The sequence below is a fragment of the Monomorium pharaonis genome, chromosome 2 (assembly GCF_013373865.1).
Source record: "Monomorium pharaonis isolate MP-MQ-018 chromosome 2, ASM1337386v2, whole genome shotgun sequence".
Classification (NCBI taxonomy): domain Eukaryota; kingdom Metazoa; phylum Arthropoda; class Insecta; order Hymenoptera; family Formicidae; genus Monomorium; species Monomorium pharaonis.
In genome coordinates this window covers 1,470,088-1,496,683 of record NC_050468.1, presented here as the reverse complement: position 1 = coordinate 1,496,683, position 26,596 = coordinate 1,470,088, and the positions used below count along the sequence as shown (strand labels likewise).

General features: G+C 36.3%; 1 protein-coding gene across 8 annotated transcripts in view; it reads left to right on the top strand.

Annotated features, from left to right (window-relative positions):
• LOC105832304 overlaps positions 1-26,596 on the top strand; it is a 591,095-nt gene that overhangs the window by 443,663 nt on the left and 120,836 nt on the right. Inside the window, exons 5-6 of one of the 8 annotated variants that reach the window (XM_036282914.1) lie at positions 15,154-15,188; positions 18,635-21,351. The exons of the other annotated variants lie outside the window; for them this stretch is intronic. Of the exons in view, the coding sequence (XP_036138807.1) occupies positions 15,154-15,188; positions 18,635-18,670 (71 nt within the window). The 3' untranslated portion in view covers positions 18,671-21,351. Of the gene's footprint in view, positions 1-15,153; positions 15,189-18,634; positions 21,352-26,596 lie in introns of those variants that run through there. 8 annotated transcript variants of the gene reach the window in all.

The window sequence follows — 26,596 nt, the reverse complement described above, 5'->3', positions numbered from 1 at the left end:
ATGTATTCGTCATATCGATTACTGTTCTTTATAAATTGATATACACTACTATCATCATCTGCGATGAGCGTTGTGTATATTAATCCATGCATTTCGATGCTTTTTTTAAATCCATCTGTAATGACGTCACTTTCCTTGTGGAGTTTACATTACGATTAAAATTTGTATAACACGTATAAGGTTTTGTCTCATAACCATTTCTTCTCGCATAATAGCATGTCGCACAATATTTGTTATGAATGCCAATATCGAGAACTCTTTTTGATAACCAATAATGGCACTAACACCGGAAAGTGCGTCATAACCTGTGCCATATGTTCTTTTCCTACACTTCACTATCCAGCAGCCATCTGCTATAACTGTTATTAAATCTTTACCATTGATTATTTCGTTTCTTTCTATTGCGAGTTGCCTTTCTAACTCGCCTGCCTCTTTTGTACTGTTCAGACTGTAAACTTTAGAGCAATTTTCTCATATTCTTCAACTAGGTCTTCGCGAATTATTATATAGGTCACCTCGGACATGCAATTCATATTTATACCCGAGCACATTCTTCTAGCGTAGAATAACCAATTCCAGCTGTAATTGTTGTTACAGCTGCTTTATTCACATCTAATTGTTTAGGTTCTTTGAATTCTGAACAAATGCTTGTTTCGTAATTGCACATTCGAAATTTGAAAAATAATTGCACTTGTAAAGCACGCACACGAAACTTTACGGGTATAAAATCATTTAACGAGCAATCTATACTTCGTTTATAATCATTATACGTTCTGTACAGCTCCGTGATTACAAAAGACAGGTCGACAATAAATTGACCTTTTGGCAAGATTTGTAGGATACGATCTACATCTAAACCGCCTTTTTCCATAACAAGCATTTCGTCGATCAAATTGTCGGTTTCGCTGCTGTCTACATTTTTGTAAGTGTCTTGTGTTATTTTACTTACGCATTGAGTTGGTAAAGTACAAACCTCCGAATCGATAGATTCGTTGTCAGTACCTCTTTCGTTTATGGCTTCCAGTCTTTTTAGTAACTGCCGCCCGAAAAAGAAAATTAATATTAATATTAATAATATACAAAATTCTGTTTTTATATTTTTTTCGACAAGTAATTAGCAATTAAATTTTCTAAAAAAAATATAACTTCTGAAAAGCAAAAGCAATCCTTTATTTCAATATTATTATTTCTTTTGTTTTTATATTATTATATATCTACGTTTTTATATGTATATATATAAATGCATCACATTTTTATTTTACTTTTAAAATAAAATAATAAATAATTTTATTCAGAATGTATTCACGAGAAACGTCTAAATGAGACCGCAACACCGTGACTACGTGACACATTTAGTCGCGATTTCGACTGTTGGCGCAGTAATACACTATTCTTGTTGCTCTGTCATCTGTTTGGATTTTCTGCCTCCGTTGTCGCACTGGCTCATGCGAAAACCCGTCGCGTGGCGCAAAATCCGCGAGCCATTACTGCATCTCTTCGTGTGTGTGCATGTGTGTGTGCATCGTCGATCAGAATGATCATTTAATTTAATTCATAAAGAACATCTTTTATTGAACAGATTTTTTTTCTTTCTACTAATAATTTTATTTTGAGCAGAAATAAAAATAATATCCATGGTGAAAATGTAAAATCGGAGCGTAAGTCGAATGTAAAGGGAGAGTAATAGAAGCGTTAACAAACCTTCTACGAAGCGTAAATTGAAACAATGAAATGTAAAAAGAGCGTTAACACTTCTTTTACATTTTCTTGTTTCAATTTACGCTTTGTAGAAGGTTTGTTAACGCTTTTATTACTCTTCCTTTATATTTGACTTACGCTCCGATTTTACATTTTCACCAGGGATTATACGTATTACTATTTATTTTTTATTTCATATTTTTAGAAATTACTCCAAAATCTGGATACAACTTTTTCTGAGGCAAAAAAAAAATTTTACTATTACAAAAACGATTTATATTTTGCAAAAAATACATAGAAAATGCTCCTAAAAAAACATTTACTTGACAAGCAAAGATTTTTTTCTCAATATTTCAGACCACAATATGAACGCAATATTGCAATGAAAAACTACCCTGTAAATCAATTTTAAAAATAAATTACATTTGGAGAGACAATAACACAATTTTTTCTTTAATAATGTCTTCAGTTACGTATTTGTTTTTTACATAGTGAGCGAAAGCTGTCATGACATTAAAAATTTCGGATATCAATAAATGCACTTTTGTTAATAGGTGTACAACTTTGTTTCCGCCGTTTTCCAATAGATGGCTGTAGCGGTAAGTAGTGGTCGAAATAAATAGATCATAGACATCATATAATAAGCTTAGGCATTTGTAAACATAACGCCATCGAAATATTAGTCGATTTGTGTCTGCATCATAAAGTTATTCTCAGTTAAAAATGTCAGCTTACGAGCTAAATTCTCGTCATTTGCGGGAGGTTTTAATTTTTTGTTTCAATTGTGACGTGGCGCGTCCGGCGCACGTCACAAGGGCATAAGACCGACCGAGGGGGTCGTTCGGGGGCGACTCCTCGCCGAACCGAGGGGGATGCGACTGTTACTTTATTTTATTTTTAATTTTTAGCTTCCGCGATACCGTTTTTCCGATTGTAGTAACAATCGTTTAAAGTAAAGGCGCCGAGTGAGGGCTCATCGGAAGAGTGTGTCAGAGGCGACGGAGGAGCAGCCGTCGCGGGAATTGCTGGGGACACTCGACAGTGGAAGGAGCGCCCCTCAAGGAGTTTCCCCGCCGCGCCGTGCATCGGGCCCCGCAGAACGTTTCCGTCCCTGAGCAAAGGATACAGACCGCGCCGACTAACAGCGCGGAGACACGACGGCTCCCAGCAAGGATCACGCTGTGGGCACGCACCACCGGGCAGCGAACCGAAAGAGCGGCCACAGACATGGAACCGCCAGCCACCCCGATCGGATTGGTCGCGGCCTGGCCAGCCGGACCTACCGAAACGGCGGAAACAGGGAGCACATGGTTGGAGCACGTGTGCAGCACGGGCCGTTCAAGGGACAAGGCAGCGCGGCGCTGGATCGAGGATCACGCGGAGTCACGTGGATCCAGCGATTGCTAATCGAAGAGCGTCCGCGCATGCGCGACAGCTCGAGCCGGCCGGCGCGGGACAGGGGCTCCTCACTGTTCGGTTGACGGCGAGATAGTACGTGTCATAGGACGAGCCCTTGAGACCAACTTCGACGGACGAGAGTCAAGAGATTATTGTAAGGCCATCACTCGGCAGCCACGCGGTATTCCGTAAGATTCGGTAAGGCGGTCGACTTTCGTGCGGGACCGGATAAGGGATACCGTTGTCGTGTTACCGGTTACCCAAATCCGATACCGTTTTGCTGTTACTGAGTTATTAGTGTGAAGGACTTGAAGTACTAAGTAGAGTCTCGTGGCCGCACGAAAGATCGGACCGACCGGCCCGAATATTTAATTGTTAAGTACGTCCCTCTCGGACCAAGCCGGTACCGACAGTCATATTGTGATTAAGAATTGATTTCTTTAGTACCGCGAATACCGAGTTAGAATATATTGTAATTAGAGTGATTGGCGAGCGGAGAGCCCCGACGGCCTCTCGCCGCGTAGAGAGAGAACAAAGTTTCCGCATTCTTGTAGTGCCGACTTCCGGCTTCCGTAATAACCATTTCTATGAAATTAAGCAATTATATTGAGTGGAGTAAGGTCCACGATTGTTATAGACCGTACCTCGTATCTCTTACGAAAATATACTTAACCTTTTGATATTTAATTAAACATTGAGTACCGATTCTTTTCTACGACCTGCCTCGATCCGAGTTCTCCACACCCCTTGATTACTCAAAAGAACCACGCCCTTCTACCCCTGCGAGAAAAGAGCCACCGGCAGTAGTAACGCTTCCTATCCGGCTACTGAATTATAAGTAATTGTTGTGCGGCGCGGAAATCCGCGCCTGGCGCCCAGAAAATTAGAGCACTCTCGTAGTTACCGTTTACACACAAGCTACCGTTTTCGAGAGCTACCGATCCCGCGAGGAAGCGTTACCCGCGAACTGTTCGATCAACTATTGTCAATTCTTATTAATTGGGCGTAATCCCTCTGACCTGGCGGTTCCCGACGGGAAGTTACGTCGCACAATATGAAGAAATCTGCGGCTGAAACTCATCGAATGCTCTCAAATACGTATGGTGAGGCTGCTATTAGTGAAAGAATGTGCCGAGACTGGTTTCAACGCTTCAAGAACAGTGATTTTGACGTCGAAGACTGGCAGTGGCGGTGGAAGAAAAAAGGTTTTCGAAGATGCAGAATTGGAGGCATTACTTGATCAAGACTCATGTCAAACGCAAGAAGAATTGGCAGGATCATTGAGAGTGACTCAACAAGCCATTTCAAAACGCCTGAAAGTCATGGAAATGATTCAGAAGCAAGGAAATTGAGAGCCGTACGAGTTGAACGGCGTTTGTTTGCTTGTAAACAGCTGCTTGCAAGGCAAAGACGGAAGGAATTTCTGCATCGTATTGTGACTGGGAACGAAAAATGTGTTCATTACGATAACCCCAAGCGCAGAAAATCATAAGGACTTCCCGGCCATGCTTCCACGTCGACCAAACCGAATATTCACGACTCCAAGGTCATGCTCTGTATTTGGTGAGACCAGCTTGGCGTAGTGTATTATGAGCTACTAAAACCGACTGAAACAATCACAGGCGATCGATCGAAAGCAATTGATGCATTTGAGCCGAGCACTGAAAGACAAACGGCCGCAATGCAACGATAGACACGATAAAGTGATTTTGCAGCATGACAATGCTCGACCCTATGTCGAAAAGCCCGTCAAAACATACTTGGAAACGTTGAAACGGGAAGTCTTACCCCACCCGCCGTATTCTCCAGACATTATTCCCTCTGACTAACACTTGTTTCGATCAATGACACACGGCCTAGCTGACCAGCACTTCCGTTCTTATGAAGAAGTGAAAAATTGGATCCATTCGTGGATCTCAAAAGATGATCAGTTTTTTCGACGCGGCATTCGTATGCTGCCAGAAAGATGGGAGAAAGTAGTGGCCAGCGATGGACAATACATTGAATTGTAAATGTATAATTAGTTTCTCACAATAAAGCCTCGAATTTCAAAAAACAAAAACGGCAGAAACAAAGTTGTGCACTTAATATATAATATATAATATATAATATAGCATTTGGTAGTATTCAATATTGTGAATCACTATTGCATGTTGCAAAACAATGAAATAAGTTTGCAATTATTGTGAGTACTGTAATTTATTTTAATGCAAAATAAATGTTAAATAAATATATAAATAAGTATAATATAAATTTTATATACATTTATGTACATCATTTCAATTATCATCAAATGAATACATTAACGAATAATAAATAATAATAAATAATTAATGCAAAACAAATGCTTAATAAATATAAATACTATTTATGTAATGACTAATAATAATGATAATAATGAAATAAAAATTATTAAAAATATGCATTTAAAAAATGTTAAAAAATATTGTGTACTGAAAATATGAGACACGTTTTTATAACAAAAGAATATTTATTATAACAAATGTAATTTCATAATAAATTATCTTTGTTGTAAACAAAACGATAGAGAATATACACTACTCAAAAAAAATAGGGAACACTTTTTGTATACCGAAAATTTTGGCTATTTTGAAACTGCTGCAACACGAAAAATCATCGTAGAAGCAAAATCTAAAAAGCGTTTTAAACTTCTTGAAACTTTCTTTCAAACGCTTTTGTGGCGATTTTAATTATCATTTTTTTTCACCAACGTGGCACAATAATGAAGCTTGACCCTTAAAATTGAAATTAAAATGAAAATTTTGTTAAAATTAAAATGAAAATTTTAAATGCGAATTTGCTGCGCTGCATCTCGCGTGAAGAAAATCATAGAGTATTTTTGTTACTTGCATCTTAGAGCGGGATCTTTTCCCTTTATTTTGAGTGGTTGTTTATTGCTGTACGAATTTTTTTGACGAGTTATTAACATTTTAAGAAAAAATGGTCATTTTAACTTTCATCGCTTGTTACTCGTGAACAAATCAACGTGCAGCGCTCAGAAAAAAAGCGTTGGAAAGCTGAAAGTTTGCACTTTTGAATGCTGTTATTAATTTTTTTATTTACATTAATTTCAGATTGACTTTTTCTGACAACAAATCGCGTTCAAAGTTTACGTAAAATATCGCATATTTTACGGTTGTCATTTAGTTGAAAGTACTGTTGTGAAGAAAGATCCAATCACGTCACTAAAGCAAAGTTTTATAGTACGATTACTCCCCAGTAATAAACTAATATTCACGGAATAAAACATTTTTATTCCACATGTTTATCATTTTTAAAACTGCTGAAACTGCTTACAACATTTTTTCAACAATTTTTTTACACCTTTTGACCAAGTTACAAAGTCAACCTTACATTTCTTTTTAAATGACATTAGCGTTATCCAATGTGCACCACGTGGAAGATGCCGGTCGGATTGTGCACCTCGCGCACGCGCTTGTGTGTATGTGTGTGTATGGGTGAGTCCCAGATGCGCACAGTAATAAACGGACACAGCAGGCTGAGTGAAACGGACACAGACCAAATGCGCACGGACCAAATGCGCACAGTCGCAAACCCATGTGGTGCAGAGAATGCTTTGCACACACATACACATACACGGGGGGTGCAAGGGGGGGCTTCGCCCCCCTCCCGCACCCCGTCGATGGAGGTGCCCGAAAAGTCGCAACCCATATGATAAGTCTGTTGGTTACTGTGTCCGTTTGGTCTGTGCGCATTTGGTCCGTGCGCATTTGGTTTGTTTCCGTTTCACTCAGCCTGCTGTGTCCGTTTATTACTGTGAGTATCTGGGACGCTCCCGTGTGTATGTGTTTCACAGCAAAGGTAAGGACCTTGCGGTTCGTCACACGCGCGCTCGCGGCTGTTCCTTGCGACTTTTTAAATGTCGTTTTATTTATTCGGTCACATCCGAATTTTGTGTTTATGCAGGACAATGCTCATCCTCATGCGGCAAATGTAACTAGACGCTTTCTCGATCTTGCCTAACAATAGTTATTCGACCACGACCACTGCCTTCACGTCTCGTATAACGTCCTGTCTCTTGATATCGTGACCAAACTCTACTCATTACAGAGGCACACCAACATGATGCATTACATGACGCAAACGAAAACCTTCAAGAAGTGCGATTATTTGTATAACTTCTATTGCAAGCTAATGTCTACGCGGCATTTTTAAAATTTCGTATACGAGCTCAATACACTACGAGAGTCGTCTGTGTACTGAATATTTATTTCAAAGTCTCTTTGTACGTAAACGTTACTTGTAAACATTACGGTATGTATGTGACTAAGTGCGTACTCATAGGGTGTTTACGATAATGGCTATCCGAGTAATTTTCTCTAGGACCGAAATATATGATAAGCACAGCCATCTAGTACCATCATGATTCATGACAACTCAATGCTGTCTGGTGTAGCCAAATCAACGTCATGAGCGAGTTGCAAGTTGCGAGTTCCATGAGTTTGTAGCAGGTAATCTAAAAGTACGATATAAATAATTTGATTATTACAATTAAAAATAATCTGTTTTTAATGTATGGTAAGATTCAACTTCATTAAAATAGTAATTATTTAACACAATCATGTATTTTTAAAGTATTATCTAAAGTAATATTAAAGAGATTATTTTGTTTACAAAAATATTTTATTTATTTATTTGTCTATCAAGTTTCTATTATAATGATATTATTTCAAAACCTAATATAAAATTTTAATTAGACATTGATTCTTAATAAATGTTATAAATGTTATAAATGTTATTTTATTTAAACGTATTTATAAACATAAGCAGTCATAAAAAAACAGATTTTGACTTGTGCTGTCAGTTTTATATCATACTTTGTTGAATTTTATTAGATTTTTATAAGTTTAAATTGATTAGATTTCTATTTTTGTAACTGTAAAATCTATATTTAATAAATGTCTTGAAAAATCTGATTTTTACAGAAAATATGAAAATATTTAATAATGCAATATAGGGTATGAAAAAAATAATCCAACATTTTGTTCATAAATATTAATATTATATAATGATTTGTATATTAAGTAAAGTGTACAAACAAAAATTTTTTTATTGTGTTTACAGTATATCTTAATTTACTATGCACTTGCATTACAAATTAAAAAAATTTATTGTAAACATTATTATTAGTCTCACATTAGTGAAATATTCATGCATAATATTTATACATAAAGATATATGATTTTTTAAATAAAATAATGATAACACCATGCAACTTATCATTACAGTTGTTACAAGAAAGAAAAATAATACTTAAATTTTTATTTTACTTGTAATCTAAAAAATATTAATAATGATTTATTTAGTAATTTTACATAATTTATCTCATTTGTTTCAAAGTGTTAACTATTTGTTTAATAAAAGATGACTTTTCTAATATATGTGTTAGTTAATAATAAATAATAACATTTATTGAGAATCAATATTTAATTAAAATATTATATTAGGTTTTGAAATAATACCGTTATGATAGAAACTTGATAGACAAAAAAAAATATTTGTAAATAAAATAATCTCTGATATTACTTTAGACAATACTTTAAAAATACATGATTGTGTTACATATAATTACTATTTTAATAAAGTTAATAATCTTATCATACATTAAAAACAGATTATTTTTAATTGTAATCAAATTATTTATAATATTTATATCGTACTTTTTAGATTACCTGCTACAAACTCACGGAACTCGCAAATCGTAACTCGCTCGTGATGTTGATTTGGCTATACCAGACAGCATCCCAGTGAGAAATAGTACATCAAATCGACATCGATTCGACGTCGAAATCATCATTTCGATGTCGATTCGACGTCAAATTGATGTCGAACTCATTATCGTTTCTCACTGGGATTGAGTTGTCACAAATCATGATGGTAGTAGATGGCTATGCTTATCATATATTTCGGTCCTAGAGAAAATTACTTGGATAGCCATTATCGTAAACACCCATAATGTTTACATGTAATGTTTATGTATAAAAGCTTTAAAACAAATGTTTAACACACAGACGATTCTCGTACAGTATTGAGCTTGTATACAAAATTTTCAAAATTTCGCGTAGTCATTTGAATGCATTTGAAACAACATAAAACGACATTTAAGAAGTCACAAGAAAGGGAGCGTCCCAGATGCGCACAGTAATAAACGGACACAGCAGGCTGAGTAAAACGGACACAGACCAAATGCGCACGGACCAAATGTACACAGACCAAACGGACACTGTAACCAACAAACTTACCACATGGGTTGCGACTTTTTGGGCACCTCTACCGACGGGTGGGTGCGGGAGGGGGGCGAAGCCCCCCCTTGCACCCCCGTGTGAGTGTGTGTGTGTGTGTGTGTGTGCAAAGCATTTTCTGCACCACATGGGTTTGCGACTATGCGCATTTGGTCCGTGCGCATTTGGTCTGTGCGCATTTGGTACGTGCGCATTTGATCTGTCCGCATTTGGTCTGTGTCCGTTTCACTCAGCCTGCCGTTTATTACTGTGCGCATCTGGGACTCACTCGCAAAGAACAGCCGCGAGCGCGTGCGTGACGAACCGCGAGGTCTTTACCTTTGCTGTGAAACACATACACACACACACACACACACACACACAGGCGCGCGCGCGCGCGCGCGCGATGTGCACAATCCGAGCGGCATCTTCCACGTGGTGCACATTGGATAACGCTAATGTCATTTAAAAAGAAATGTAAGGTTGACTTTGTAACTTGGTCGAAAGGATGTAAAAAAAATTGTTCAAAAAATGTTGTAAGCAATTTCAGCAGTTTCAAGGATGATAAACGCGTGGAATAAAAATGTTTTATTCCATGAATGTTAGTGTTTATTACTGAGGAGTAATCGTACTATAAAACTTTGCTTTAGTCACGTGATTGGATCTTTCTTCACAATTGTACTTCCAACTAAATGGCAACCGTAAAATATGCGATATTTTACGTAAACTTTGAACGCGATTTGTTGTTAAAAAAAGTAAATCTGAAATTAACGTAAATAAAAAAATTAATAACAGCATTCAAAAGTGCAAACTTTCAGCTTTCTAACGCTTTTTTGCTGAGTGCTGTACGTTGATTTGTTCACGAGTAACAAACGATGGAAGTCAAAATAACCATTTTTTTCTTAAAATCTCAATAACTCGGTCAAAAAAAATCGTACAGCAATGAACAACCACTCAAAATAAAGAGAAAAGATCCCGCTCTAAGATGCAAGTAACAAAAATACTCTATGATTTTTTTCACGCGAGATTTTTTTTAACGCAGCAATTCGCATTCAAAATTTTTATTTTAACGGGTCAAGCTTTATCATTGTACCACGTTGGTGAAAAAAATGATAATTAAAATCGCCACAAAAGCGTTTGAAAGAAGTTTCAAGCTTTAAAACGCTTTTTGAATTTTGTTTCTACGATGATTTTTTGCTGAGTTGCAGCAATTTGTAAATAGTCTAAATTTTCGGCATACAAAAAGTGTTCCCTATTTTTTTTTAGTAGCGTATTATTTTATATAAAAATACAATTTTAAATGAAAATACGAGCATGTCCATAAAAATCTTTTATTGCAAAAAAAATATATGAAAAAAACATGTTTAGCACCATAAAATGCGTGATATTCAAACAAAATTACTTTTCTTCAAAAAGGTAAAACCGCCAATTGCGCGCGCGCGCGCGCGCGCGTGTGTGTGTGTATGGGTGAGTGTGTGTGTGTTGTATGGAGTGCTTCTTGCCCCCCCCCTCCCATTATGTTACGCAAATCCAACTATTAATATTCTATTATAATAAAGATAAATTATTTATTGAAAGAAAAATTGGTGCTACTACTATTAAAAATACAAAAAACTTAGACACAATAATTATAAAAGAATAACAGTTATAAATTATAACAATTTATTATTTACTAAACAAAAATAAATTGCAACAATAATTGTACTGATCTATAAAAATTATATTATCATTTGCTATCTCCGCGATGACAATAACTCTTATGAAGTTGATAACTAGAAGAGTTAAGGCGATGCTGGACTACCTCTCAAACTTGATCGGGATCGATAATGTAGAGTCATTCGTGCACATCATTAATAAGATATATATTTTTTTTATAGATAAAAAAATTATTTTCGAGAATTAAAGTATCTGTGAATTGGACTTTATATCGAAAACAAAAAAAAATTTTTGTTTGCTCTACTTATCAACTTTTTACGCGTATATAACCTAAATCTCCGTTTCACAATTTTGTCTCAATTAAGCACTAAAATCTAATTTTGTCGAAACTCGACACTGTTCTCATCGTCTACTAGTCTGTGAATACGAATTTCGTAAGTACAAACTGTAGATCTTTTATATTAAGCAAACATTGTTATGACAGCAAATTAACAATTCTTTCCCGTTTTTGGTAGAAACTCCACTCCACAGACTGGTAGCAATGCGTATTCTTTTATTCTTCTGGAGAAGGATTTCCAAATCTATAAAAGAAATTAAAAAATATTGTGAAACAAAAATTACTATCTTTTTGTCGGTAAAACAGACAACTCCAGTATCCCCTTAAAAATAAAACACTTACAAACAGCTATCATATATAATAATAACACTTTTTGAAGAAATGGCAATAAAGACAAATTTTTCACTACTTCTCACTAATAATATTACATATTTATCATATTATTGTTATTTGACTGTCAAGCTGTCAAAGATCAATCGCAATGATAGTTACTCTCGCAACACGAAGTAAGCGCAGCGAGAGAATTAACGAGCATCGCAGAAAACGGTCAACTATAAAATCAGTAACATCTTCATTACAAAAGTGTATAAATATCTCAAAATTCTTTTATGTACAATATTATTAAACTTCTCTGCATTATTACGTGCGGTAAATAATTTTTTTCTTTTTGTAAATAAGGCCAAGCTTCTTGGTTTATTGCATACGTTTTAGATTTTACTGCTACAGAAGCGTTTCTTATAAATAAAATGTAAAATAAAATATATAAGATTATTTGAAGAGTGTTTGGCACAGAAATATAAATTAATAATTACATCGAAGCATGATGAATCGGCTAAAAACTATATTAAACTATATTAAATGATAAAAGTGAATCGATAAAACTATATTAAACTATATTAAATGATAAAAGTAGATTGATAAATAAAATAACTACGCAAACTGTGAATAACATATTTCATTGCTGTACAATTTTCCTAAAAATTATACAATTTATGTGAAACTTATGTTCAATATTCTACATACGCGATAATATAATGTACAAAGTTGAAACATTTTAGAAGAAAGAAAAATTATTAACATGTAAAATAACTTTAGCTTAAACAATATCATCCATTACTGCCTATAAAAGTCATCTAATACAATACGTATAAACATTTAAGTAAAATAAGAGCGAGTAAGGTAAATGTCCCTGTTTTCGACCATGCTCCCTCTACCGACCATTTTGACGCGAAACGTTGTTTAAGAGGCTGCTAATTCATCAGCTCGTTCATTAGTGAAGTGGAAAAATTCCAGAATTCATGTAGTACAAGAGGATTGTAACGTGTAGAGTAAGTACGATAATTAGATATACTTTTTTTCGCATTTCTTGCTACACGTCACCATTCACGCGTATTCTTAAGAGTGAGGTTAAGAATTGTCAGTCGTCTAACTAGTCCGTATTTTGTTCAAAATTCTTTTGTAAAGTATAATTCGAACGCTAAATGGTTTGATTGCCATATTTAGAAACAAAAAAATCAGTCGAAAACTGTTATTTTTTTATTTATTCGATGGTTAGGCACGATGGTTAGGTCGAGGTTAGGCACAGCAAAATGCCTGCATGTCCCCGTTGCCGTACATGTAAACATCAGTGTATTGTCGAACCTAAAAAAATCTGTAAAAGTATTAAAAATTTTGTAAATTTTAAAATGTTTTCGAAAAGAAAAACAATATCGAATAAAGAAAGAGAAATTGTGAATTAGCCAGAATTAATAAAAAAAAAGAAGCCGAAGAGAAGAAAAAAAAGACTTGAAGCTACTGAAGAAAAGAAACGTATTATTGAAGCTGAAATAGAAAGAAAACGCTTGAAACGAGAAGAAAAGGCGAGAAAAAAGCAAAAGATGTAAAATTGATTGAATTAAAATAAAATATTGATTGAATTAAAATATAATATTGATTGAATTAAAATAAAATACCTATTTGCATGATTTATGTATATTTTTTGTTTATTATTGATTTATGTTCGTTTTTATGTTTATTTTTTATTTGAAACCTCTGCTTTGCATGCTCTAAAAAAAGGTGATCGATCATGGGAGCATGCCTGGTCGGCATTAGATACAGCTGATCGGTAGAAGGAGAACGCCCCTTTATTCCTCTCTATTTAGAAAAATACTTGACGGATGGATTGAGTCTACGATTTTTGGAAAGTGCATGGATGAAACAATCCACTAGTATAAAACTCTTTATCGAATTTATTTTCGTCACACTTGACAACGCCATTCTTTTGTTGGGTCGGCCTTATAGGTGTCGGGAATAGGGACATTTACTTTATACAAATACTCGTGAGATTTTTCAATATTTTTTACATACGTCATTTTATTTTATTTTTTTACAAGAAACGTTTACATGTAGTAGTAACGTTTAAAACGTATGCAGTAAACATATAATAAATGTCTTTATTTATTAAAAAAAAAGTTACAGCAAGAAAAGGTGGGAAAGAAATTTACAATACCGTACAACAATTTAACAATTTACTAATTTTTTTTTTTTTTTTTTTTTTTTAATGGCAATGCCGTGCACTGCAGTTTTTCTGAAAAATTGGTTTTTATATCCTGGTTCAGTTGATACGGGAGTATATCCTGATGCGGCTGGCGCGGGATTATATCTCGATGCGGGAACAGGCAGCTGGGCTCGAACCCGAGCCCTCAGATTGGCAGTCTGTTATCTAACGCCCGACGCCAAGGCTACTCCTGAGAATTGTCTCTTCAATTCTGAGTATCCTGTTTCAAAGATGACATGTACATGAAATTTATTTTATTAGCAAATAGTGCTGGTTTATGAATGTGAATTTTTTATTAATTAATATTTTATAATATTTATAAATAATTTATTATTAATAATTTTTCTACATAGACAATTCATATTATTATGACTTTTGATGTGACTCACGATATCTTTTAAATGCCAACACTTGAAAAAATTAAATTAGACGAGATTAGCGTAATACGGATATAACGCGTGACAATTTATAAAGTAGATTCTTTAAGTAATTTGTAAAAAAAGTAATTTTGAGAATATTGTCGCGATTAATTTTTTTTGGTTTGCCGGTGAATATAACGAGGCAGCTGTAGAATGACATTTATTTGTGTTTTACAAGTACTCGCTCTTATTTCATCTTCAACAATCAAATTGTTCACACGATTTGTTTTATTTTTTTACAAGAAATGTTTCTGTTTGTAGTAGTAAAATATAAACCGTACAGCAAACATATAATACATGTCTTTATTTACAAAAAGAGAAAAATTAGCACGCAAAAGTAAGAAAAATTTACAATACTATACATCAAATAATAAAAAAAATTTTTAACTTTATTTTTACAAAAAATGGCAGTGTTATGAACTACGCTTTTCCTAAAAAATTGCTGTTGTAAATCCTATTGCATTTAATTTTTTAAAATATTCTAGTGCAGCTGGCGCAGGAATATATTCTAATGCAGACACAACGCGTAACACGGATACAGCACTTGACAATTTGCAAAGTAGATTCTTTCAATAATTAATTTATAAAAAAATAATTTAAAGAATACCACGATCAATTTTTATTTTTGTTTGCCGTTCTTTTATTAGGTTGGTTTCAATTTTCGTATTTATCGATGCATAGCATAATCGGTCTGATAACAAACCTGTACTGGTCTCTACACCGGCACACTGAAATGTATTAATTTTTATTTTTGAATTATCACATATACATATCTGTATAAATAAACACTCAAATATAATTATTTGTATTATGAACGAACTGCTCTACTTGCATATAATTTTTCAGAATTTTCTGAATTTTCGGGTTCGGTAACTTCCCATGTAAGTAAAAATTATGCATTAGCAAGCAGTGTTTATGCATGTGAATTTTTTTCGTTATTTTATAATGTTTAAAACGATTCATCATTATTAATTTTTCTACACAGACAATTCATATTATTATGACTTTCGATGAAACTCAAGATATTTTTTGAACGCTAACTTTCGGCTGACACAAATAAATGTCATTCTACATGTTATGAGTGACACACTCATAACAATAAAAAAGGTGTCAGTAGCACGATGACGTAAATCGCTGCAGCAGTCAGCATCGAGCGCATCGCGCGAGGTTTCGCGCAATACGCTCGACAATTAGCGCAATGCTCCTTAGACAGCACTTGCTGTCTAAGCAATAATTTAGAATACTGACCGATTTACGCCCTCACGCAATCCTCCCCTTCTTTCGATTCAACTACCGAATTATCAGATATATAAACCGGCGAAAGGTGAAGAACGGGTCAATCCGAAGTAGTCAATCCAAACTAAGACAACACACGACACTGCTTTGCGGGGTCGTGTATCGCCGATATAACTCATTGTAAATACACAACCACGACACTCTGCTTTGCGGGGTTGTGGACAACGAGCTCATAGACGCGACGCTCTGTCTTGCGGGGTCGCAATCTATTCACTGTAAACGAATACAAGAATAAAAGTGTTCAATACAAATAACGGTGTAAGTCAGTGCTTGAGCCTAGTTGCCCTTTTTCGAGCCGATTTCCGAACGCGCCGCCACCTATGCCCCCACTACCGCGCGCGGCCTTGACGGCCGAGCCGCCGATCTCGCCCGTACGCTTTGTCTCAGGAGCAGCTCTGTATAAGAAGTAGTGCCCTGCACCACAAAATTCGAGTGAGGCCCGATTGCGCACATAAGCGATTGGACACAGTAGTATTTCCCCGATTGGACACAGACCCGATTGGACACGGACCCGATTGGACACGGACTTAATTGGACACAGACCCGATTGGACACAGACCCGATTGCACACGGACCCGATTGCACACCGACCCGATTGCACACGGAGCCGATTGCGCACCGACCCGTTTGCACACGGACCCGATTGCACACGATACGATTCCGCATCGCAGAATAATGCAAAAACAACCTATGTGGATAGCACAGAAAATTTAGAATAAATTTTTATAAATATTTTACAAATTTATTTTTAAAAAACATTTTTTAAATTATATAATCGTTTTTATAAATTATTTAGAAATTATTATTAACAATATATAAAATTTATTTTTAAAATGTACTAAAAAATATTCATGGTATATAAGCTCGAAATATTTTTGTATTTTTGTATAATAGCATAAATATTTATTTTTAATATTTTCATAAATATTTATCATAATTATTTTATACTTGGCAAACTCAGCATAAAAATACGTACAAAATATTTATTATAATTTTTTTTTTCTTATACATATTTTATAGTCGCAAACCTATGTGGTGCAGAAAACGCTTTGTGCACACATACACACACACACACGGAGGGGTGCAAGGGGGGCTTCGCCCCCCTCCCGCACCCACCCCGTCCAAGTCGCTAACCCATGTATTATCTGAAATGCGGAATCGTATCGTGTGCAATCGGGTCCGTGTGCAAACGGGTCGGTGCGCAATCGGATCCGTGTGCAATCGGGTCCGTGTGCAATCGGGTTGGTGCGCAATCGAGTCGTGTACAATCGAGTCGGTGCGCAATCGGGTCCGTGTGCAAACGGATTGGTGCGCAATCGAGTCCGTGTGCAATCGGGTCGGTGTGCAATCGAGTCCGTGTGCAATTGGGTCCGTGTCCAATCGGGTAGTGTCCAATCGGGTCTGTGTCCAATCGAGTCCGTGTCCAATCGGGACTGTGTCCGATCGGGACGGTGTGCAATCGAGACTGTGTCCAATCAAGTCCGTGTCCAATCGGGTCTGTGTCCAATCAAGTCTGTGTCCAATCGGGTCCGTGTGCAAACGAGTCGTGTGCAATCGGGTCGTGTGCAATCGAGTCGGTGCGCAATCGGGTCCGTGTGCAAACGGGTCGGTGCGCAATCGGGTCCGTGTGCAATCGGGTCCGTGTGCAAACGGGTCGGTGCGCAATCGAGTCCGTGTGCAATCGGGTCCGTGTGCAAACGGGTCATGTGCAATCGGGTCGGTGCGCAATCGCTTCCGTGTGCAAACGGGTCGGTGCGCAATCGGGTCCGTGTGCAATCGGGTCGGTGTGCAATCGGGTCTGTGTCCAATCGGATCTGTGTCCAATTAAATCCGTGTCCAATCGGGAAATACTACTGTGTCTAATCGCTTATGTGCGCAATCGGGACAGTCCCACAAAATTCATTAAAATTACTTTAAGTAAATAATTTTTGTTTTTATAAACAAAAAAGTACTAACTTTTTTATTACTAATTTATTTTATGTAGTATAACAATATGTAAAAACATAATATGTAAATTAGAATTTTGACAATAGTTTTCCACATCACCCGTGAGATACTATTATTGATGCGTTTTTTTTAAGTGGTTTCCCCAGTGGGTCTAATCCACTAAAAGATGAAATATAATATACAGCTTAACAGGAAAACAAAATTTTATATATTTTAAGATATATAAAAACGACAGGAAAATTAGAAGAATGCCAAGCTATATATAATATTATATTTCATCTTTTAGTGGAGTAGACCTACTGAGAAAACCACTTAAAAAAAGCATTAATAATAATACCTCATGTGATGTGGAAATTAAACTATTGTCAAAATTCTAATTTATATATTATGTTTTTACATATTGTTATACTACATATAAAATAAATTAGTAATAAAAAAGTTAGTACTTTTTTGTTTATAAAAACAAAAATTATTTACTTAGAGTAATTTTAATGAATTTTGTGGTGCAGGGCACCATTTCTTATACAGAGCTGCTCCTGAGACAAAGCGTACGGGCGAGATTGGCGGCTCGGTCGTCAAGGCCGCGCGCGGTAGTGGGGGCATAGGAGGCGGCGCGTTCAGGAATCGGCTCGAAAAGAGCAACTAGGCTCAAGCACTGGTGTAAGTGACCAAATACCTTCCTCGCGAGATCTCTGGCAGCGATCCCAAATCGTACTCACAACGAGGGGTACAACATACAGCTGCTTCGTTACATTCACCGGCAAACCCCAAAAAATTAAACGCGACAATATACTCAAAATTACTTTTTTTAGAAATTACCTAAAAAATCTACTTTGTAAATTGTCACGCGTTATATCCGTATTACGCTAATCTCGTCTAATTTAATTTTTTCAAATTTTGGCATTTAAAAGATATCGTGAATCACATCAAAATTCATAATAATATGAATTGTCTATGTAGAAAAATTAATAATAATAAATTATTTATGGATATTATAAAATATTAATTAATAAAAAATTTACATTAATAAACCAGCACTTTTTGCTAATAAAATAAATTTCATGTACAGTCATCTTTGAAACAGAATACCCAGAATCGAAGAGACGATTTTCGGGAATGATCTTGGCGTCGGGCGTTAGATAACAGACTGCCAATCTGAGGGCTCGCGTTCGAGCCCAGCTGCCTGCTCCCGCATATAATCCTGCGTCAGCCGCATCAGAATACACTCCCGTATCAACTACACCAGGATATACAAACCAATTTTTCAGAAAAATCGCAGTCTACGGCATTGCCATTTCTCTGAAAAAAAAATTTAATAAATTTTTTAATTGTTGTACAATATTGTAAATTTCTTTCCCATCTTTTCTTGCTGTAACTATTTTTTTTTAAATAAATAAAGACATGTATTATATTGTTACGCCCCTGCCTGTTTGATTGGTCAGCTGTTCTGACCGATCGATATATTGATTTTTCCGAGAGGTGCGTTGTTAACTGTCGTCGGCTTAACAACGCCGATAAAACTGCGAGTTGAATCTCAGTCTTGCGCTCGAGAAGACGTATATTTTCTGTCTTGGAATAAAAACCGCTTGTTTATTAAGAAAGAGTGTGTTTCATTCATTTCCGCGAGCGCGCGTGTAACATTTTTGGGGGCCCCCTCCGAAATCCGTTCGACGGATCCTGTGGAGCGTGCGTGTGTTTTTAGTGGAAAAGTGCGCGGAGTGAAAGAGTACGAGAAGAGAGGAATGGAGACATCGAGCTCAGCTGCTGATTTAGTGGGAGGACGTTCCCTGGAACGCACGCCGGCGAAAAGGAGACGCGCCGAGACTCCGGAGCTTTCTTCGGGTGCAGTGGCGCCTGAATTTTTATTACTCCTGGAGGAGCTTCGCTAGATGCGCGAGGAGCAGGCGCGACAGCGACAGTAATTCAAGGAGACGCTGCGGCAGTTACGATCTCTTCGCGGGACAGGTACTCAGCTAAGTCCTTCTAATAACATTCTCCCGGTTGAATTCGCGGCGCGGCGCGAATGTCCGGAGCGGACGTGTGCGCGTGCTGGAATGTGCGAGCGAGCGGCTTAAAATTAAAATCCGACACTTTTGACGGGTCGGCTCCGCTGCGCGAATTTCTTATTCAATTTTCGCTTGTCGCGGTCGCAAATCGTTGGAGCGTAGCAGAAAAGACGGTCGTTTTGTCTTCTTGCTTGCGAGGGAAGGCTCGCTCCGTTTTGGACTCTTATGCCGACGGGATAGACTCGATTTCTTTCGCGGAGCTCAAATCTAAATTAGAGTTCCGATTTGAGGAAAGTGAGCTCGCGCAAAACTTTTACTTGCAATTTGCAAATCGAAAGCAGAACGCGGGCAAAGATTTTGCGACATTGGGCGCGGATCTAGAGCGGCTTTTGCGAAAAGCTTATCCGGAGTGCTCGCACGAGGTGCGGGATAAAATAGTTTGTTCGCAATTTGTTGCCGCGCTTTTGGAAGTATTTATTAAGCGTACTCTTTAGATGGAGGGGATAGCTTCGCTTAGGATGGCGATTGAACGCGCGAAAACATTAAAATTAATAAATCAGAGTAGTTTTTCGGAAAGAGCGTCGGGAAATTTCGGTTCCGTTCGTAAAGAAGCTTCAGGGCAAAAGAGAGAGAGAAGCACACAGAACGAAAAGGAGTCGAAGGAGAAAAAGGGCGTTTAGAGAGGGAGAGGCTGGCGTGGGCCGAGGGCCGCGGCTGGCGGTTCGTGCGGGTGTTTCGCGACGTTCGGGAAGACGGGGCATTTCCGCGCAGACTGTCCCGTGGAAGAGGGAAACTCGGCTTAGTCGACCTTTCCGGAGCGAGTTCGACTTTGGGGATGAAAACTCCGACGGTCAGCCGTTTTGTTAAAAAGGCTGACGTTTTTCATAGTAATTATGTTTTTATTAATAATAAGGAAAATTTTGTATATAAAGAGAAATTAGACGGAAGGTCTTGTTCCTTTAAAATAGACTCGGGCTCTGACATTTCGGTGCTTAACGAAAAATTTATCGGGGGGGAAAAGTTTTTCTTTAAAAACCGGAAGTTGTATTTTAAAGTACCCTACTGAGGAGAGAGTTCCTTTCAAGGGAAGGGTCGTGACTTTAGTTCAGATTGGGAAATTTTCGTTGGAAATTCCTTTTATTGTAGCTGATATACGTGATGATTGTTTACTTGGTGCTGATTTTCTTGAAAAGATTAATTTGGGGTATATTTTGATGCCTTTTTCTCTTATTCTGTTCCTGTTGTGAGGAAGGTTGCTCGTATGGAAGCATCAGCGGGAAAAATTCCTTCTGTCTTGGAACAACTCTTCTTAAAAATTCGTCTAATCGTGACGAAAATAAAAAAAATAGTTTTTCTGATTTTCTAAAAGAATTTCGTGACGTGTTCTCGAAAGAGATCGTTGCTGGAAATTGTGATGTTGTTCAACATTCTATAATTGTTTAAGATGTTTCACCGATTAAGCAGATGTCTCGACGGATTCCTTTGCATTTGCGGGGGAGATGAAGAAAATAATTGAGGAGATGAAGGAGCAAAGCGTGATTGAAGAATCTCGAAGTCCCTGGATTTCTCCTGCTGTCTTGGTCAGAAAGAAAGACGGGACGATAAGGTTTTGCATGGATTACCAAAAGTTAAATGCCGTAACTAAGAAAGACTCACATCCCCTTCCCAGGATTAATGACATCCCAAATAGCACACGATATTCTATGGATATCCATCCTTGATTCATAAAGTATATACAGGACATTATACGTACATAAAATGAATATTTATGGATGGATATAAATGTATGTACGTCATATGTACATAATATAAATATACTTTGATGGATTAATTACTTATACATCGCCATGTATATTGTATGTATATTGTATTTATATACGTGCAGGTACGTATTGAAACATACATAAATGTACTTTCATGTACATCGGACAAACATATTTTCATGGATTAGTTTAGGATGTTTTTCGATGCATGTCGAATGTTTATTGTATGTACATACGTGCAGGTACGTGTCAAAATAAACATAAATGTATATTGGATGAATATACTTTCGTGGATCTGTCTAGGATGTTTTCCGATGTATATCAAACACTTATTGTATGTATATACATGTATGTATGTGTCGAAATGAACATAAATGTATTTTCACGTACATTGGATGAATATACTTTCATAGATCCGTCTAGGATATTTTCTGATGTCAAACGCCTATTGTATATATATATATATATATATATATATATATATATGTATGTATGTATGTATGTATGTACGCGTTGAAATGAACATATTAAATGTATTTTCACGTACATCGGATGAATATACTTTTATGGATGTCTAAGATATTTTCTGATGCATTTCAAATGTACATTGCATATATATACGTGCATATACTTATCGAAATGTATACAAATGTACTTTCTGTGTATATTAAATGAATATACTTTCGTGGATCAGTTATGTATATTTTTTTGCCGGTGAAGGGTTTGAAAACTTGGCGCTGCAAAAAATTTGAAGTCTAAACATATATGATCTATATAGTTAACCATTTAAATTAATATAATTAACTATTTAAACGCTTCAAATTATTAGTGCTAAATAGATCGCAATTTCTATTAAATTATTAAGGTTATGGAAAAAGATAAAAACAATGAAATTAATAAGTAAATAAATTAATGCTATTTATTTTTAATGTTTTACAAAATTTAATTGCTTTTATAAAAATTAATATAATTGCGACAGTTTATAACATATAGGTATATGTAGACAATAACAAGTATCCATATCGATGAGTCAAATTGGCGTAGCAGATAGAGTACAAGGTTCGTAATCCTAAGGTCCCGGGTTTCAAACCTACCAGCGGCAAGTAAGAATAAAATAAAATAATATATATAATTTAAATTTAATTAATTAATAAAAATTTGTCCTAAATTTAGTATGTACTGTTGATAAAAATAATTAAAAAAAATAAAATTTTTATTTTATTTTTTTAACAACATTTTTTGACAACATATTGTTCACTGGGTATATATATATGATATACATAGAACGTGCAGCTGTATGTTTTATGGATAAACAATGGATCTCATATGGAGTGCATTTGCTGATACAATGGATATACTATGAATGCTAATTTAAGTACATGTGGATATCCCATGGACATCCAATATTCATGAATATATATATAATGTATATACATTGTATATTTTTGTGCTATTTGGGATATTTGATCAACTCTCAGGTAATGTTTGGTTCTCAACTTTAGATTCGAAAAGCGGTTACTGGCAAATTAAGATCTGTCCTGAAAATCGTGAGAAAACTGCTTTCTCTGTCGGGAGAGGGCTGTGGCAATTTACTGTCATGCCCTTTGGTCTGTGTAACGCTCCCGCGACTTTTGAGCGTCTCATGAAAAAAGTTTTTAAAGAGTATTTGTCAAAAATTTGCCTCGTTTACTTAGATGACGTTATTGTTTTCGAGAAAAGTTTTGAAGAAATGTTGAAAAATCTTGAAATAATTTTTCGATGAATACGAGAGGTTAATTTGAAGATTAATCCTGGAAAATGTGTTTCCTTTTCTAATAGTGTTAAATATTTGGGACATGTTATTTTCTCGAGTGGCATTACTACCGATCCTGAAAAAGTTTCTGCTTTGAGAAACTGGCCGGTTCCACATTTTAAAAAAACAATTGCGTAGTTTTCTCGGTTTTTGTTCTTACTACCGTAAATTTGTGAAGGGCTTTTCTTCTATCGCGAAGCCCCTTTTTGTGCTCACGGAAGACAAAATCAAATTTATTTGGGGAAAGGAATGTCAAGATGCATTTGACAAACTAAAGAACATTTTATTCTCTTCTCCCATGCTTTCTTTCCCTAATGGGGAAGGTGAATTTATCTTAGATACCGATGCTTCAAATATTAGTATCGGTGCGGTCCTCTTGCAAAGGCAAGCTGGAGTGGAAAGAGTTATCGCGTATTTCAGTCGTGATTGGTAAGCTTGCGATTAGTTCCCGTGCGCCGGATGCACGCGGCTATGACCATATATGGTCATATCGAGGGCCCATTACCCCTCCAATTTACATATCTCGTGGAATTATTTAAGCGGCTGCCCATCGGCAAACTGCGGATCAGTCAGTAATCAATCACGCCGTTATGCGTGTTCCGCGTGTAAATACTAAGTGCGGGACTTAAATAAATTAATGTTCAGAACTTAGCCAGGAAAACAAATCTCAAGCGAGTGACCGAGTAACACATTGATATAGTGCCGCGCGCCGTATCTTATCTCCGATAACCGCGCGTGTTAAAAATTGAATTGTACACAAACAAAAATAAACATTTTCTTTAATATACGACAAGTGTCTCTGTGAATTGTGGACCTGGCTTTCATTAACACTCCTTTCACGAGTTCCAACTCCTAAGGCACGTAAGAAATGATCTTAAAAATACATTTGTTGCATCGAAAGATACAACAACGTTTTTTACATTTTTATTCCTTTTTATCTCGTAATCCTTTTGTGATTCCACTCTCAAGTAAAAGATGAAGATGGAATTCAAATTGAAATCCAAAAGGAACATTAACAAAAACATTGAGAATGAAAACCGCACAATTTTGTTATCTTTCCGATACTATACTTATTTAGGGAATAGAGGTTAAAGTATTGGAAAAAATAACAAAGTTGTGCCGTTTTCATTCTCGAGGTTTTCGGAAATGTTTTCGGATTTCAATTCGAATTTTATCTTCATCCCTTGTTTGGGATAGAATCACAAAAGGATTAAGGGTGTGGGTGAAGAAGCGTGAAAATGTAAAAAATATTTCACCACGTCATCTTGTAGTTTTTCAAACTCAAAAAAAATCCTGTCAACAAAAATTATGATTGCAATATTGAGAAAATAATAAAATTCATTTTCACCTCCATTAGAGCCGCCATATTAATTTTTCCGGGGAGTGTACATTAAAACTAATATAAGAAATGGAAAGAGCAACCCTTTTTAGCACTAGAAATGCATTTATGGGATTTCTTTCTCGTGAGTTCTAGACAAGATACGCAAGTGTTAAAAAATGGACAATTAGGTGGCAATGGGTTAAGTAAGGTTAAATGGAGAGGAATGAGGCTGGATGAGAGTATAAGAAAGTGTATTCTCTTGCATATGCCGACGATATAGTACTGATGACGGAGAAGGAAGGGGAAATGAGAATTATGTTGAAAGGGCTAAAGGATTATTTGGAAGGTAAGGTGTTGGTGCTAAACACAAAAAAGACGAAGATCATGAGGTTTAGGAGAGTTGGGGGTAGGACGAAGAAAATTGATTAGAGATAGAAGGGAAAAAAGATTGAGGTCAAAGAATTTACATATTTAAGGTACGCGATAAGAAAAAATGGAGATCAAAAGACCGAAGTGAGAAAAACAGGTGAGGAAGACAGCGGCAATAATGGGGCCGACGTGAGGAATAGGACGGCAGAGATTCGTAAGAGACTGGGAAAGAAGGTTATGCTTATTTGATAGTTTAGTGTGATCAGTAGTGAGATATGCAGTGGAGATTTGAGGATGGAAAAAAAGGGAAAGATGGAAAGCTTAGAGGAAACATATCTGGGATGAGTGCTAAGAGTGGAGGAAAGGACGGGGATATTTAGTAAGAGAAAAACTAAAAAGGGTAAAGTTGCAAACAAAAACAAGGAAGAGAGCTTGGAGCTTTAAACAGAGATTGGAAAAGAGGAAAGGAAGCAGGCTGGAAAGAAAGTATCTGGAAGAGATAAAAGAAAGGACAGCCAAAGGAAGAGTGACTACAAAATATGTAAATTGAGAGTGACTACAAAATATGTAAAAATGAGAAAGAAAAAAAGAAGATCTTTAAGATTAGGGGTTGAGAGATAAAAGTGAAAAAAAAAAGAAAAGTAGCTGATTTAAGGTAATGGAAGATAAGGAAGAGGAGAGGTATAAGAGGGAGAGATGGAAAGGATAAGGGAATCGAGGTATAATAGGTGGTATAAAGATGGAGGGAATCCCAGAATATTTGAGACAAGAGTGAAGGAGAGTAGATGGAAAATGGTGGCGAACTTTAGGCCAGAAAATGAAATGGTTAAAAGGAAATACTGGGAGCGGAAAGAGGGAAAGTTATGTAGGTTATGCGAAGAAGAGGAGGAGACATGAGAGCACGCATAGGAGAGGTGTAGAAACTGGAGAAGAGAGGGAAGGGAGAATTGGTAGAAAGTAGTAGATAAGATATTGGGTAAGAATGGAAAGGGAGAATGGTAGATGATGAGAATGGAGAGGAGAGAAGAGGGCATGGGGAAGAGGAGCGAGAGAGAGGGAGGTGAGAGAGAGAGAGAGAGAGAGAGATTGATTGATTGATTGATTAATCTTCTATTAGCTTTCTCAGCTATTTTCAATACATATATATACAATTTTATGCTACATCATTACAAACAAACTCTTTTAGCATTTGTTTAAACATTTCTAAACGATTACAATGTTTAACTTCGGGTGGTAATGCGTTGTACATTAACACACCCTCATAAAATAAACTTTTTTGCGCGCTTCTTGTTTTTCGAAATTCAATAACAATATCCTCTGTCTGCCTAGTTTTGCGTTCTCTCTCTACTATTCTAAGTCTATTACTAAATTGCTCCGGCATCATATTTAAGATCTTAAAAATAAACATGCACATATTGTAATACAGCCTTTGTCTTATGGTCATAAATTGCAACGCTTGGTGCATACATTTAACTTTGGTACGTCTGTCACATTACAATATGACTATCATAGCTCTATTTTGCGCTATTTGGAGCCTACTTAACTGTGTATCTCCCATATCTATTAGTAGCGTCGCACAATACTCAAAGTGAGGTGCTATAATTGTCTTGTGTATCGTACATCTATAGTGTAAGCCGAGATAAAGTTCCCTATTCTATTTAAAAAACTTATTTTCTTCCCTATTTTCTTTAGCATGTAATCACAGTGATCGCTGAATCTAAGTCTATCATCAATAATTATGCCCAAGTACTTTATTATTTCTACGCGCTCAATTTCATTTCCATCCAAACATCTC